Source organism: Pipistrellus kuhlii, unplaced genomic scaffold (genome assembly GCF_014108245.1).
Source record: "Pipistrellus kuhlii isolate mPipKuh1 unplaced genomic scaffold, mPipKuh1.p scaffold_m20_p_24, whole genome shotgun sequence".
In the NCBI taxonomy this organism is placed as follows: Eukaryota; Metazoa; Chordata; class Mammalia; order Chiroptera; family Vespertilionidae; genus Pipistrellus; species Pipistrellus kuhlii.
The window spans coordinates 7,896,356-7,910,441 of record NW_023425523.1 but is presented as its reverse complement, the minus strand read 5'-3'; the positions used below and the strand labels follow the sequence as shown (position 1 = coordinate 7,910,441).

Here is a 14,086-nt window from a genome sequence, read left to right as displayed (position 1 = left end):
CTATTCCTCTTTCTTCCTCTTTCCCTATGAAAAAAAATTTAAAATCTAGGAATTAGTGAGCTAGGTCTACCCATATATTACATGGCAATTCTATTTTCCCATAGCCACAATTTTCAAAAATTTTCTCAAAAATCTTAGTGCTTGCCCTGGTCGGTTTGGCTCAGTGGACAGAACATTGGCCTGTTGACTGTAAAGGGACTGAGTTCAATTCCCAGTCCAGGGCACCTGCCCAGGTTGTGGCCTCAATCCCCAATAAGTGTGGGGGTTGGGGGGGAGGCGACAACATGCAGGACGTAGCCAATCTTTGATTCTCATCATTGATGTTTCTGTCTCTCCAGCTCCCCTCCTCTCTGAAATCAATAAAAATATATTTTTTTTTTCAGTGCCACTTAGCAGAGGCACTCCTGTGAAGGAGCAGCTCTTATGAGTAGTTTCAGAAAATTCAACACAGGGCTACCACTGACCTTTCAGACCTTGGCTTAGCCCTGGAATTGGAACCACTCTACAAGGTCATGAGGTCACTTAGTCCCTAGTTTTCTCAGCTCCTCAGCCTTCACTGTTAAATAGAGAGGACCCCTAACATAAATCATTCATAGGACTTCTTGCCGTGGAAAATAAGTAGTGTCTCATTCCTAGCTGCATTTGCTGCTGTGTATAAAAGTGTGTTCCTTTACATGGCCTTTAAGCCTTGTCAGTTTACATCCCATTCTGATGTGTTCCTTAGTCTTCCAACACAAGCCTGTACTTTTCCTGCTACCCGGAATGCCTATGCTTCCTATTTCTTATTTTGTCTGCTGCAAATCCCTGAGTGAAAGCCAATGAACCCATGTGCCTCCTCTCATCTCCACATCCAAAGAGAAGGAACTAGCACGTCTCCAATTTGAACTGAAATATATGAATGAAAATCTCCCAATAAGGCTTGGTTCTTGCTCCTGACAGCTATTCAGTAAATGACTGAATAAATAGGCTTTGGGGTGAGGGGAAGGCAAAAGGAACCTAAAATCCTTGTGTCCCTTTCCTCTCTTTTCAGCTCCCTCTGATCTTTTCAGTCATTGAGTGTTTCTCCTACAGTGAATTCATTCAGCTCTGTAAGGCCCATGCTCCACTCCAGCCAACCCCAACTTTCCACCAAGAAACAGTGACCTTGGAGGATTGCACTATCCTTTATTTCTAGGATACAAGGAGGTGTCCAGAATCACATCCTGGTCCCACTTATCAAGGCCCCCAGCCCCTCACAGAGTATGAATAAGCATGTTCAGGGAGGCTTACTGGGCAGGTGGCCCAGATCCCTTTCAAGGGGATACACCATAAAGATGGTATTGTCCCAGGGAGGAAGCGCAGGGTGACCCGGTCTGACCAGCTCAAAGCCCATGTAGCTGAAGGCCCGAAGCAGGGCACCTGTGACAGGAGAGAACAAATTAGAAAACTCAAACTCAATCAATACCACTGTTCCCCCAGATTTCTGGGTGGGTGTTTTTTTCAACTAAGGATTATATGTGGGGAGAGCGTATAGTGCAGGTATTAGAATGATGTGCTTTGGACTCAAACGGACTTAAGACTGAAACCCTGGCTTTAACATTTACTTTGTGACATTTTACAAATTAACGCTTCTGAACTTTTTCTCGTTTGCAAAGTGAGGACTACAGAACTTTCTTCACAGGATTTAAGATTAAATAAGATGGTCCTGGCCTGTGTGGCTCAGTGCTGTCCTGTGTACTGAAAGGTCACAGGTTCAGTTTCCAATCAGGGGAATATCCTGGTTGTAGGCTTGATCCCCCGTTGATGTTTCTCCTCTCTCCCTCTTCCTTCTCTCTCTCTAAACTCAATAAAATAAACAGTAAATTCCCATGGGGGAAAAAGAAAGATTAAACAAGATGTTTATGAAGTGCCTAACACAATTATGGTATTGTAAACCCTTGCCCATCCTTTGTCTCAACTACAAGAGTATAAAGTCCTTGAGGGAAGAGGTGGTAGTTTCTGTAACATGTGCTCCAAGCATCTGGTTATATTCCTATCCTGGCCTTATGCCCGACCTTTCATACTGTTGGTGCTTAATACATTTAATATCCTTTCTGTCCTACCAGCCACATCCCTTGAATGGATTCTGACTAGTTTCATCAGTGGTCCTTTAGTCTGGCTTCTGAGATCTATCTGCAGGGACTTCCTAATAGACCTATAACTTGAACAGAATGCTAGATACTTTCATTTCCTTGGCGGGGCGGGGGGAGGGGGGGGCTGAAATGCTAGAGCATTCCCTTTTTAAAGAGTTGGGGAGAGAGGGTCTCTTAAAAAAGGAAAAGTCACTGTTAGCTGCTTCAGCACCAAGGGCCAAGGACAGAGCAGATCTCCACCTCTGTCATTCCGGTCGTTTTGGAAGTTTACGAACACGGAATCCACATTGGTCTTCTCCTCCACATACTCCAGTGTTGCAGTCAAACTAGGAGCCAGGGAGAAACATGGTTAATGGAAATGTTTAGCAAACTCGGAACCCAAAAGAAATCTCATTGGTCAGTTTTTGCTAACCCAAGCCAAGAAATGAAAGTTGCTAAACTAGTTTTATAGCTTTTTCTCCTAAGCCAAGGGATTGTACACTATGATACTGAATCCATGCCATGGGTGGCGTCTTGGGCAAAGCAACTATAAAGTCAACAGCTGGAAAGCACATCCTGTTCAACTGTTTATGGATTCTCACTTCTGTGTTTCTCACTTTGAGCCAGCAACCTCCCATGGGTTGTTATCCCTTGAACTCCAGATCCAGGCTGGTCACAGGCCATCTGCATGCCAGGTTCATTGGTTTGAAAGTATTCAGCTCCTGAATCAGCCCTCACTGGCTAATATACCCAGTACTTGATGATGACATGATAAAATGAAACCCCAGCTCCCCTCCTTCCCCCCTCGCTATCATCCAGGCTCAGTCACCTTTTCTGGTTGCCTTGATCCAAGGCCCGATATGGGATATCCAGGAAAAGCTGACGGTCACAGAGAAGGCCATGCCAATGGACAGAGGTCTGGGGGGTGAGGCGGAAATGGAAATCTAACTGCAGTGGGTCCTGGTGGAGCAGGGCATCAGTAGCCAGCACTGTCAGATTCCCCTCCTAGAAAAGGAATACAAATGAGATGAATAGTCCCCTGCTTTTGTGTGCTTCTAGTCCTCACATATCAGGTCTCGGGCTGATTTGGGTGTCTGAGGAAGCAAGGAAGGGCTAAGGGAGAGCCTGGGAGAGTTGGAGCAAAGGTCGTATTTGACAATATAGATCTTAGATCTAGGATCTAAATCCATCCCTGTCATGGAGTTCTTGATAGCAAACATCTGATTGCAGGATTGCTGCCTGCTCCCCTCACCTCAGGATGCACTATTCCTTTAGAAACTGGCATTCACATCAGAGAGCTTAATATATATATAAAATTTTCATTGATTTCAGAGAGGGAGAGAGAGAAATATCAATGATGAGAGAAATCACTAATCGGCTGCCTCCTGCACGTTCCCTACTGGGAATCGAGTCTGCAACCCAAATGTGCCCTGGCTGGAACAGAACTGTGACCATGCTGGTCAGTGCTCAACCACTGAGATACACCAGCAACAAAGCTGTCTCATCTGTTTACTGTCTTACTGATAATACTCTTCCACTTTTTCCCATCATATAGGTTTTCTGTAATTTCTCCCATTTCTCATTTAAAATGCAAACGTCACACACAAGCATGTTATTTCAAAATGATATAAGGGCAAGTGCAGGAGTTCTGGGTTCCAGTCCAAGTAAGCATCTGAACAGCCTTATGTCCTGTAAATCTCAATACATTCTGCTCTTGGTTCCCACCTACTTTTTTCCCATCCTGCTTTTCACTACCACCTTAAGATCTCTAGGCAGAATCATCTATTAATATAAAGCAAGCAGATTTTACACATGAGCTTTGAGATCTCATCTAGCTCTTTCTTTTTTTTTTTTTAATATATTTTATTGATTTTGTACAGAGAGGAAGGGAGAGATAGAGAGTTAGAAACATCGATGAGAGAGAGTCATCGATCAGCTGCCTCTTGCACACCCCCTACTGGGGATATGCCCGCAACCAAGGTACATCCCCTTGACCAGAATCGAACCCGGGACCCTTCAGTCCCCAAGCCGACGCTCTATCCATTGAGCCAAACCGGTCTCGGCTCATCTAGCTCTTTCTAATGTTTCTTCTCCACAAGGTATCGTTCCAGTAGGCACGGGGCTGCCTGACACCAGCTCACACTCCGCTTACCGAGTAGAGTTCCTTCAGCTGATCTTGGTCACTCTGCTTGGTGCTTCTGCCCATCTGGAGGCCTACTGGGGAATCAGGAACACTGAAGGCAGGAACGGGGCCGGAGTGTCAAGTCCTCCTGTTCCTTATAAGTGATGCTGGTTGGGAAAAAGAGACCCAAATTAGTTTACCTCTTGGTCTGAGGTGGAGAGAGGGTCCTAACTTCTAGGGACACAGGACCAGGCTCTGGCACTGTCTTCTGTATCTTCCCTAGACGGGCCTATTTTCATTTTCTCAGGTCGGCCCAGCTGGAAAAGTTCTAAAGTCCCACGGCAGCCTTCCACCCTATTTTGCTGTTATCATTCTTGCTACTTGAGAAGTTCTTCCAAATTATTTTGTATTTCCCTTACCATTTATATAAACTATTACAAAGTAGAGATGAAAACAAGTACCTTCTAGACGAAGGCAGCATCTTCTCCCGGAGGGTGATCCGGTATTTGTAACAGTAGAAGTAAAAGGCGTATGGTGACCAGATTGGGTAGTAGTAGTTCCGTGTTTTTCCCCTCTTGATATAAGAAAGGGAGTAAATGGAGGGGCGCCACCTGTTACAAGGCAGTTTCTCAGTTCAGTGCCTCCCTGTGGCAAAGTGAGGTTCAGAGGTGGGTGACAAAGATTTAGGCAAACTGGCACCATTGTGACCTGATGGGCACTATGACATGCACAAGGAGTCAGCCCTTATGTCACTTCAGGGCTCTCCCTGCTGCTCCCCTGCCCCACCCTCTCCCTTTAGCCAAGTGTGCAACTTCACAACCTGTCCCCGGCCCCAACACACATACCACTTCCCCTAAAAGTCAGCAACTGAGGCTTAGTGTCTGACACTGGAAGAAGCTCCCAAGATCCTTATCCAGGGTCTGACCTGATTGGTTGGTTCCTATCAATTCAATGTTTTCATTATTATCCCTGCCTTTAACAAAGCTGGTTCGACACATTTTTGAACTTTCTAATTGCCTTGTAGGAATTGCAAACTAAAGAGGAGAGAGGAGAGAGGAGAGGAGAGGAGCTCTGGACAGCTAGGGAATTAGTGGAGCTCCTGGGTGAGGCTGTAGCAAAACGGAGAGCTCACCCCCTGTCTCTCGGAAGCCAACACAACTCCGCTCTGCCCCGCAGTTGCCATGCAGAAATGCAGATTCTGTGGTACCAGACTGTATGGTTTTTCAACAGAAACTGGACATCTTTTTGTGGTAAATTGAAATTTTTTTTTTTTTAAATACTACCAACTCAAGACGTGTTGTTTTAAAGCAACATTGTGAGTAAAATTAAGTTCTGGAGCCATCAGTTTGAGACCTCATCTATTCAACAAATATTTATTGAGGGCCTTCTGTGAGCCAGGCACTATTTCAGGTGCCTGGGATTTATCAGTAAATAAAGATCCCTGACCCATGGAACATATCTTCTCACACTGAGAGAACAAACCTAGGTAATAAGCATAAGAAAGCCCTTTAATATGTTAGAAGAGAATATGCAATGAAGAAAAAATAGAGCAGGATAAAGAAGGTCAGGCGTGTGAAGGGGTGGGACAGGTTGCGGTAATAAATAGGGTGATCCACGTGGGCCTCCTGGGAAAGATGACAAAGATGTGAAGGCGGTGGAGGGAGTTAGCCAAGCCAACACTGGAGGTAAGAGCATGCCATGCCTACACAACAGCAGTGCAAAAAACCCTATTTTCAAGAAATAGCAAGGAGGCTACTGTGAGGAGAACAGTGCAAGCTGTAGGGGGAATAGAGGGAGATGAGGTCATAGAGCTATCAGACCATCACCTGGACTTTTCCACTTGAGTAAAGGGGGAAGTAATTTCAAAGTTTTGGCTGGAAGAGTGACATGGTCTTACGTTCTCAGAAGATTGTGGCTCATGTAAAGTGTAGAGCGCTAAAGGGAGATTTGTCAGGAGGCCAATGCAGTTATTCAGGAGGGTGGTGTCTTAATTCCAGGGTGAAGCATTGGAGGAGGTGGGAAGTGGTCGGATTTTGTAACTGGAACCCACAGGATTTCCTGGAGTATGAGAGAAAGAAGCTGGGTCCCAGAACTGGAAGAAGGGAGTTTCCATCAACTGAGATGGGAAGGCTCCAGGTGAGAGTTTGGGGCAGGAGGCTAGAGATTGGTTTAGTTTGGAGCATGTTAGCTTTGAATAGCCCATTAGACATATAAAGGGGAGAGGATAAATAAGCAGTTGGATATTGAAGGCTAGAGCTTAGAAGTCTAGGATGGAGATAGGAGTTTGGAAGTCACTGTAAGCCATGAGACTGAATGAGATCGTCAGGAGTGTATATTGAGAAGAGTATCCAAAGACAGGGGCACTCTAAGAAGGGAGAAAGAAATCGGCAAAGGAGACTGAGGAAAACTGGGAAGCAGGAAGGAAAGAAGCAGAGAGCATCTTTCCATAATCTCCTCTGCCAAACCCCATTCATTGCATTTACCAGTCCTGGGGCCCTGCATAGGACCGTCTGGGCCTTGTCATAGTTTAGTTTTTCTCGGGCGTAGCTCCCTTATGATTGAGAATGCTTTAAATATTAGCTTACATAGTGCCGTTGTAAAGATTGCAAGTTATACAATTCCTGGGCTGGCATAGTTTCCCAGACAAATCCATCCTTTCTCCACCTTTAGGTGGCTGTCAAGTAAGGGAAAGTGAGAGCAGCGGAACCTTCAGGCCGGCAGGTTGGCAGTGACTTCAGAGAGCCACGCGGAAACCCGGGGGGAGAGTGTCCTTTCCTGTCTGGCAGCGCAGTGGGCCTCCCGCCCCCGGAAAGAGGCAGGGAGGCGGGAGGGGCAGGCGCCGAGTCGTGGATCGTCGGCTCGGTTCTCTGCTCTCGCGGCTGCAGCAGGAAGCAGAGACCCTCCCCGCGCCGCGCCGCGCCTGCCCGCCGGCCCCGCCGGGAGCGATCCCGCCGCCTCAGGCGCGCCGCGGGCACCCGCGGGGGCCTTCCTCGCGCAGGCGCGGCCGCCTCCCGGCCCCCTCCGCGCCGGGAACATGGCGCTCCCCGGCCGGGCTCTGCTGCGCGTGGCCGCCGAGCAGCTGCTGCGAGGACGAGTCGGGGCGCTGCTCCGGCCGCAGCTGGAAGGGTGCGCCCCCGGCCCGCAGCGCGGCTTCAGCCTCTCTCACAGCCGGGTGAGCGCCGGGTCTGGGTTCCGGGGTCCTTGACTTTGGCGGGGCCGTTGCGCCGCGGCGGGCTCCCCTGGAGGGGCGGACGGAGCGGGGACGGAGGGCCCCTCCGTGGACGCGCGCTCACCCGCTCTCCGGCCGCCAGGGCACGGTCATCGTGGAGCGCTGGTGGAAGGTGCCGCTGGCCGGGGAGGGTCGGAAGCCGCGCCTGCACCGGCGGCACCGCGTCTACCGGCTGGTGGAGGACACGAAGCACCGGCCCAAGGAGAACCTGGAGCTCATCCTCACGCAGTCGGTGGAGGGTAAGGCGAGGGCACAGGTGCCGCTAACGGGCCGGGCCAGTTTGGCATCAACGTTTTCCTGCCCTTTCCTACTTTGGGGGAAAAGAGCAACTCTCTGATTGAGAAGAGAAAGGCATAAAAAAATGCTGTGATTGAGATGTGGGCCTCCGGTGTGGAAAGTAGAACAGGAACGCAGGAGCATTAGTAAGTGTGGGGCGGGGGGCTAGAGGCGGAGGGGCCTGTGAGCAGCAGATACTGAATTCCTGTGATTGGGCAACGCTTCACTTTGTATGGAGAATATCAGGCTTCTAAATAGACCCTAACTAATTAGAAGCCTTGTAAACGTTCCTGGTGAATGTTAACATTCTTCCAGGAAGAATAAGAACAGAGAATAAGGCGCTTTTTTCTTTGGTCACCCCCTTCCCTTTAGGGACCCCTAGCTGGTTCTGACCCAGGGTCTGTTCGCTTTGGCAGAGCTTGGCGTTCGGGGTGACTTGGTCTCAGTGAAGAAGTCTGTGGGCCGGAACAAGCTTCTTCCCCAAGGACTGGCAGTATATGCATCCCCCGAAAACAGGAAGTTGTTTGAAGAGGAGAAATTGGTGAGCTCGAAGAAAGGCAGAGCGGGGGCTAAAACCTTAAGATTTCCTCTAGCAACTTCTGTCCCTTTTATATTTAATTTGAAAATGAAATAGTGACTGGACCAGAAATCCAGCCTATGCCTCTCATAGTAAGAGTTTGTTATTATTTACTATGGACTCACTTTTTTTTTTTTTTTTTTTTTTTTCCATCTTCATCTTTCTAGCTAAGAAAAGAAGGAAAGTTAGAAAAGATCCAGACCAAGGCCGGTGAGGCGGTGAGTAGAAACACAGAAAGTCTTTATTTGTTGATTATCTGCAGGAGTCACCAACCTCTTCTTAAGTGGTTTCTTGATTTCCCTGAACTCTCTTGCTTGCAGACACCAGGCAGGGAAAGGGGGAAGTGTTGTGGCTGCCGTAACTGGTGTGGAGACCTGGGAAACCGTGGCCTTTTTATGAAGTGCCCTAGCTTACTGAGTGAGGGCCCAGCGTGGAATGGTGTGAGATGTAAGCTCTGCTCGGTGATATTTTCAGACAAGTTGGAGGGAACATAAACACGTGCAAAAGTAATCAATAAATTTAAGACAGTAAATTATAAGCGTGACAGGGACCAAAATGGACTCAGGTGATTAGAGAGGGCTTTTGTCCAGATGGATTGAATTTGGCCTTGTGGGATTAATAGGATTTGAATAGGCCAGAAGGGTATTCTTTCTTTTTTTTTTTTTTTTAATCTTTATTGTTGAGAGTATTGCAGATGTCCCCATTGCCCCCTCCACCTGATTTCCACCCACCCCAGGCCTTCACCCTGTCTATGTCCATAGGTAAGATCTTTGGTTAATCTCTTCCAGCACCCCTTCCCCCTTTCCCTCTGAGATTCGTCAGTCTGTCCCATGCTTCCCTGCCTCTGACACTATTTTATTCACCAGTTTATTTTGTTCATTAGGTTTCTTCATTTATTTTTATTTTTAGATTCAATTGTTGGTAAGTATTTGTTGCCATTTTATTGTTAGTATTTTTTAATCTCTTTTTAAAGACTGTCCTTTATTTCAGTTAGTGTATGCTTAATTTCTGACTGGTCCTTTTTCATGTCTTTGACATTCTCACTAAGATCCTTGAAAGTGTCATGAAGATCTTTGAGTAACCTTATAACCATGGTTTTGAACTCTGTATCCAGTAGTTTGCTTGCTTTCATTTGTGACGTTTCTTTGTCTCCACATCTTGACTGCTTCCCGGTGTTTCTGTGTAGATAGTTCTGTTATGTCTCCTGGAATTGGTAGAGTGGCCTTGTGTGGTAGGTGTCCTGGAAGGCCCAGGGTTTCAGCCTCTCCACTCCCCTGAGCTGGGCAGTAAGTGCACCCCTGCGTGGGCTGTGTGCACAGTCATGTAGTTGAGCCTTGATTGTTGGTGAGGCGATGAGAGAAACACAGAAAGTCTTTGTTGATCATCTACAGCAGTGTTTCCCAAACTTCTCTCATGATGAGCACTAAGTTAAGTATTCAATTTTACCTATATGTTCCCAAAAATTCTAGTTTAGCACTTCTTAGTTGGGATTCAGGAATCTGTATTTTAACAACCCCACCAGGTGATTCTCATGAGAGAAGTTTAGGAAACACTGATCTACAGGAGTCGCTAACCTCTGAGTGGTTTCTTGATTTCCATGAACTCTCTTGATTGCAGACACCAGGTGGGGAAAGGGGGAATTGACCTCCAGGCCAATTGGCTGTGAGGAGCAGCTGTGACTACAGTGGGAGAGCTGCTACGCAGGAAACACTCCTGTGGAGCAGGACTTGCTCAGTGGTGCTTTGGTGCTGAGTGTGCCGTTGTGGGTGTATAGAGTTGTGATCGGCTGTGGTCTAAAGCTGTCCACCTGGTGCACTAGCTCTAGGACCTGCAAGGAGGTGCAAAGTCAGCCTCCCATAGCCAGGAAGGGCGGGAGCTGCAGACAGCTGCCATTTGCTGTTTTAATGGGCTTGGAGGTGCCCAGGCGAGGCCTGGCTGTGAAGCAAGGTAGGCTGGTCCTAGTGCCAGATCGTGGGTCTTTTATGGACAGGTTTGGGGCACTCTGTCACCAGCTGAGGCTTGTTGGATTTTAGCGAAGTCTGAAGCCTGAGCCAGGTCAGGCCTGTTCATATTGAAAAGCTGCTGCAAAGAGCTTGAGTGGGGCTGCAAATTGGATGGGGCAGGGTCTCAGGGAATCCTCAGGGTGGGGCAAACAGTGTTCCAGGCTCACGGAGACTCAGCTATGACTGCCTGTCAGCCCTCGGACAGGGCGGGTCCCTGCACAGGAACGATGATCCCTGTGAGTACTCTTGTCTGGCAGAAAGCTCTGCCCCCGCTCCACTCCCGAGTTCCTGCCCTGATGCCAGGCAATTCAATTCCTCCACCCATGTGTCTGGGTTCCCCGGCCTGAAGCTCAGTAGTGGGACCGTGTAAGCTTGTGTGCAGGTCCTTTAAGGGGAGCACCTGGGTCTCCAGCAGCTTGTCACTCAGCCACAGTCCCTGCTTCCCAACTCTGGAACCCCAAGTTGGGGGTCTGATGTGGCTCCTCACAGGCTGCCTCCATAGAGACAGTCTCTCCCTCCTCCCCTCCCCCCGCCCCCATTGAAAAAAAGTGCAGGTGGGTGTTGGACGAGCCCATCCTGCACCTCCACCCCTGCTACCAATGTGCTTTCTTCTTTCTCTAGTTGTAGGATTTCCATTCAGCAAGCTTTACAGTGGTTCTGCATGATGTTTGTATTTAAGTTACAATTTTGATGTAGTTGTGAGAGACTGCAAGTACTGGAGTTACATATGCCACCATCTTTGTTCTTTTTCATCTTTATTATGGAAAGTATTAGAGATATTCCCCCTTCTCCCCTGCCCCCCTTGACCACCTTCACTCCACACCCACTCCTCCCAGGCCTTTAACACACTATTGCCTGTGTCTGTACGCTCTGTGTATGTGCATATAAGTTCCCCAGTTCATCTCTCCCACCCCCACCTTCCCTCTGGAATTCGTCAGTCTCCCATGCTTCTGTGTGTCTGGATCTGTTTTGTTCATCAGTTTATTTTGTTCATTAGGATCCACATATGAGTTGAGATCATGTGATATTTCTGACTGGCTTATTTCACTTCAGGAGGGTGTATTCTAAAGGGAAAAAACAGAAGATAGTTAAAGCAGCTTTAGCATAGAAAGTAGACTGGTTTAGCTAAAGCAGAGGACTTGTGTATTTGGAAACATAAGGCTGGAAAGGGGGTTGAGACAGGATTTTCAAAACATCTTGAATCCTCCGCTAGTGAATTTATATTTCATTCTGTAAGCAAGAAGGAATCATTAATGGGACAGGGGTGGGAATGAAGGGCCAGAAGCATTGGATAATACAGCCTATGAAAGTCATCTCATCCTGAGATATACAAGTGGCTCCCTTTTTTTTTTTTAAATCCTCACCTGAGTATATATTGTTTGTTTTAGGAAGGGAGAGAGAGAGAATCATTAATCAGTTGCCTCGTATACATTCCCTGACTGGCCAGGGATCCAACTCTCAGCCTAGTTATGTGTGCCCTGACCAGAAACTGAATCCACAACTTTTTGGTTTATGGGACATGGTCCGACCAACCGAGCCGGTCAGTGGCCCCAGTTGACAAAACCTGGCCACTTGATTAGGGACAACCAGATAAAGAGTACATTCTCCTCCAAAGTGTCACAAACTTACCACAGTATCAGCCTCGGGACAAGAATGTCCTTTCCATTTATCTCACCTGCCTTGGCTGACTGTGAGGCAGAAATTGTGCCCTTTTCCTGAGCTCTCAGACCTTGTGCCTCTTGCTAACGTTTCTAACTCTAATGTAGCCTCTGTTTATACTTCCTCTCAGACGGTGAAATTTCTGAAAAGCTGTCACCTGGAAGTGGGGATGAAGAACAATGTCAAATGGGAGCTAAACCCGGAAATAGTTGCCCGCCATTTTCTAAAAAACGTGAGTGTTCCCAAACAGTACTATTCCCTAAGAGTGGACCTACCTATGGGAAGAAAGCCTGGGATTGAGCTTTTTGTTAGAAACAGGTGTGAGTCCAGCTAGAGTTAGGGCAGTGGTCGGCAAACTGCGGCTCTTTGGCCACTTGAGTGTGGCTCTTCCACAAAATACCATGGCCTGGGCGAGTCTATTTTGAAGAAGTGGCATTAAAAGAAATTGACATTTAAAAAATTTGGCTCTCACTAAAACCGGTTTGGCTCAGTGGATAGAGCGTAGATCTGTGGACTGAAGGGTCCCAGTTCAATTCCGGTCAAGGGCATGTACTTTGGTTGCAGGCACATCCCCATTGGGGGGGTATGCAAAAGGCAGCTGGTCGATGTTTCTCATCAATGTTTCTAACTGTATCTCTCTCCCTCCCTTTCTCTCTGTAAAAAATAAAATATATATTTTTTTAAATTGGCTTTCAAAAGAAATTTCAATCGTTGTACTGTTGATATTTGGCTGTGTTGACTAATGAGTTTGCTGACCACTGAGTTAAGGACAGTGTTCTTGGCTAGTTTGCAGGAGTATGGAAGGGAAATGGCTAAGGACTAAGGTTTGTCACATAGAATCTGAAACAGATTAAGAAAATATGGTATCATTTATTTCCTCTCTAGCTAGCGAAAACCTGAGAAAATAACTTCACTGGAAAATTTTTATTGTAATTTTAGTCTGTAGCCTTGTTTCTCTTTGTGAATCCACCTCTCTTTCTGAGAAATGAGGCCCAAGTTTCTCTGCCCCCTGTGGGATCAGCCAGGATAACTATAGAGGAAATTCTGGAGCCCTGTTTATGAGGTTGCCTATAATAGCAGACATGTAAACAGCTCCTTTTTCTGTGATTTTTCCCCAGCTCGGTGTTGTGGTGGCCCCACATGCATTAAAGCTACCAGAAGAGCCCATCACAAGCTGGGGCGAGTATTGGTGTGAGGTGACGGTGAGTATTTTACATACCGCCTCCTTTTTCTGACTTGGTGAAAAGCTGGGATTGGGTGGTGGTAGCTATTCCCTGTGCAGCTGATCTCTGGGATTCCTATTGTTTTGTATGCAGGTAAATGGGCTGGACACCATCAGGGTCCCTATGTCTGTGGTGAACTTTGAGAGACCCAAGACAAAAAGATACAAGCGCTGGTTGGCCCAGCAAGCTGCCAAGGAAGCGGCCCCCACCAGCTCCCAGACGATCTGAACCTGCTCTCCCTCAAAAGTGGGGAAGCAGAATCTGAGGCACAGTGGAGCAAAGATGAGCCACCTCTGACCAGACATGGAATTTGAGACCATAAGGGGACATCGGACTAACCTGCATATGTATGTTGAATTCTGCATATTTGTCATCTCCATCTTCGACTATTATCACCTCTCGCCTTATTGGGACAGTCCTGCTCAAGAAATACCAAGTTGTAGATATAAGGTAAATGTTCATAGATCAAAAACAGCCTAGATCCTATTTCCTCTTCCTCCGCTGGAATAAATGGAAGAGCTAGCCATTGTCTTTAGTTCTTGCCTATCGTCATCATCCAAATTGAACATTTATGCCTCAAAAAGAAAGAGGTTGTGTTTTTCTTAGGTGTTTACTGAGCTTGAGTGGTCTGGGGACAGGACATCCACATGGTATGTCCTCTTGAGCCACTGGAGTTTGCTGCTAAAAAGGAAGAAAATACATTTGCAGACCATACCTCACAGTTGTTGTAGGCAAATTACTCAACAAACTGTTTCATCTTTAGTCTTAAAATTTACTCTCGCCCTAGCAGGTTTGACTCAGTGGATAGAACGTCAGTCTGTGGACTGAAGGGTTCCAGGTTTCATTCTGGTCAAGGGCACATGCTTGGGTTGCAGGCTCGATCCCCAAAGGGGACATGCTGGAGGCA

The 14,086-nt window shown here is 47.2% G+C and overlaps 2 protein-coding genes across 2 annotated transcripts; one reads left to right on the top strand and one right to left on the bottom strand.

Moving 5' to 3' along the window:
- Nucleotides 1-1,150: 1,150 nt before the first annotated feature.
- OAZ3 (ornithine decarboxylase antizyme 3) lies at nt 1,151-7,534 on the bottom strand. Its single transcript, XM_036453056.2, is given in 6 exon segments — nt 1,151-1,398; nt 2,352-2,437; nt 2,920-3,095; nt 4,243-4,317; nt 4,319-4,379; nt 7,506-7,534. Coding segments are annotated over 6 exon segments (570 nt in total). The 3' UTR covers nt 1,151-1,255.
- On the top strand, nt 7,202-13,868 carry MRPL9 (mitochondrial ribosomal protein L9). The gene is made up of 7 exons (XM_036453045.2): nt 7,202-7,384; nt 7,524-7,680; nt 8,134-8,258; nt 8,462-8,512; nt 12,087-12,188; nt 13,075-13,158; nt 13,273-13,868. Exons 1-7 carry the CDS (start codon nt 7,247-7,249, stop codon nt 13,405-13,407), a joined length of 792 nt encoding a protein of 263 aa, XP_036308938.1. The 5' UTR covers nt 7,202-7,246; the 3' UTR covers nt 13,408-13,868.
- The last annotated feature ends 218 nt before the right edge of the window (nt 13,869-14,086 follow it).

Coding starts and splice junctions, on each gene's coding strand:
- MRPL9 (XM_036453045.2), top strand. CDS start 7,247: ATGGCGCTCCCCGGCCGGGCTCTGCTGCGCGTGGCCGCCGAGCAGCTG. Junction 8,513..12,086: donor AGACCAAGGCCGGTGAGGCG/GTGAGTAGAAAC, acceptor ACTTCCTCTCAG/ACGGTGAAATTTCTGAAAAG. Junction 13,159..13,272: donor AGTATTGGTGTGAGGTGACG/GTGAGTATTTTA, acceptor TTTTGTATGCAG/GTAAATGGGCTGGACACCAT.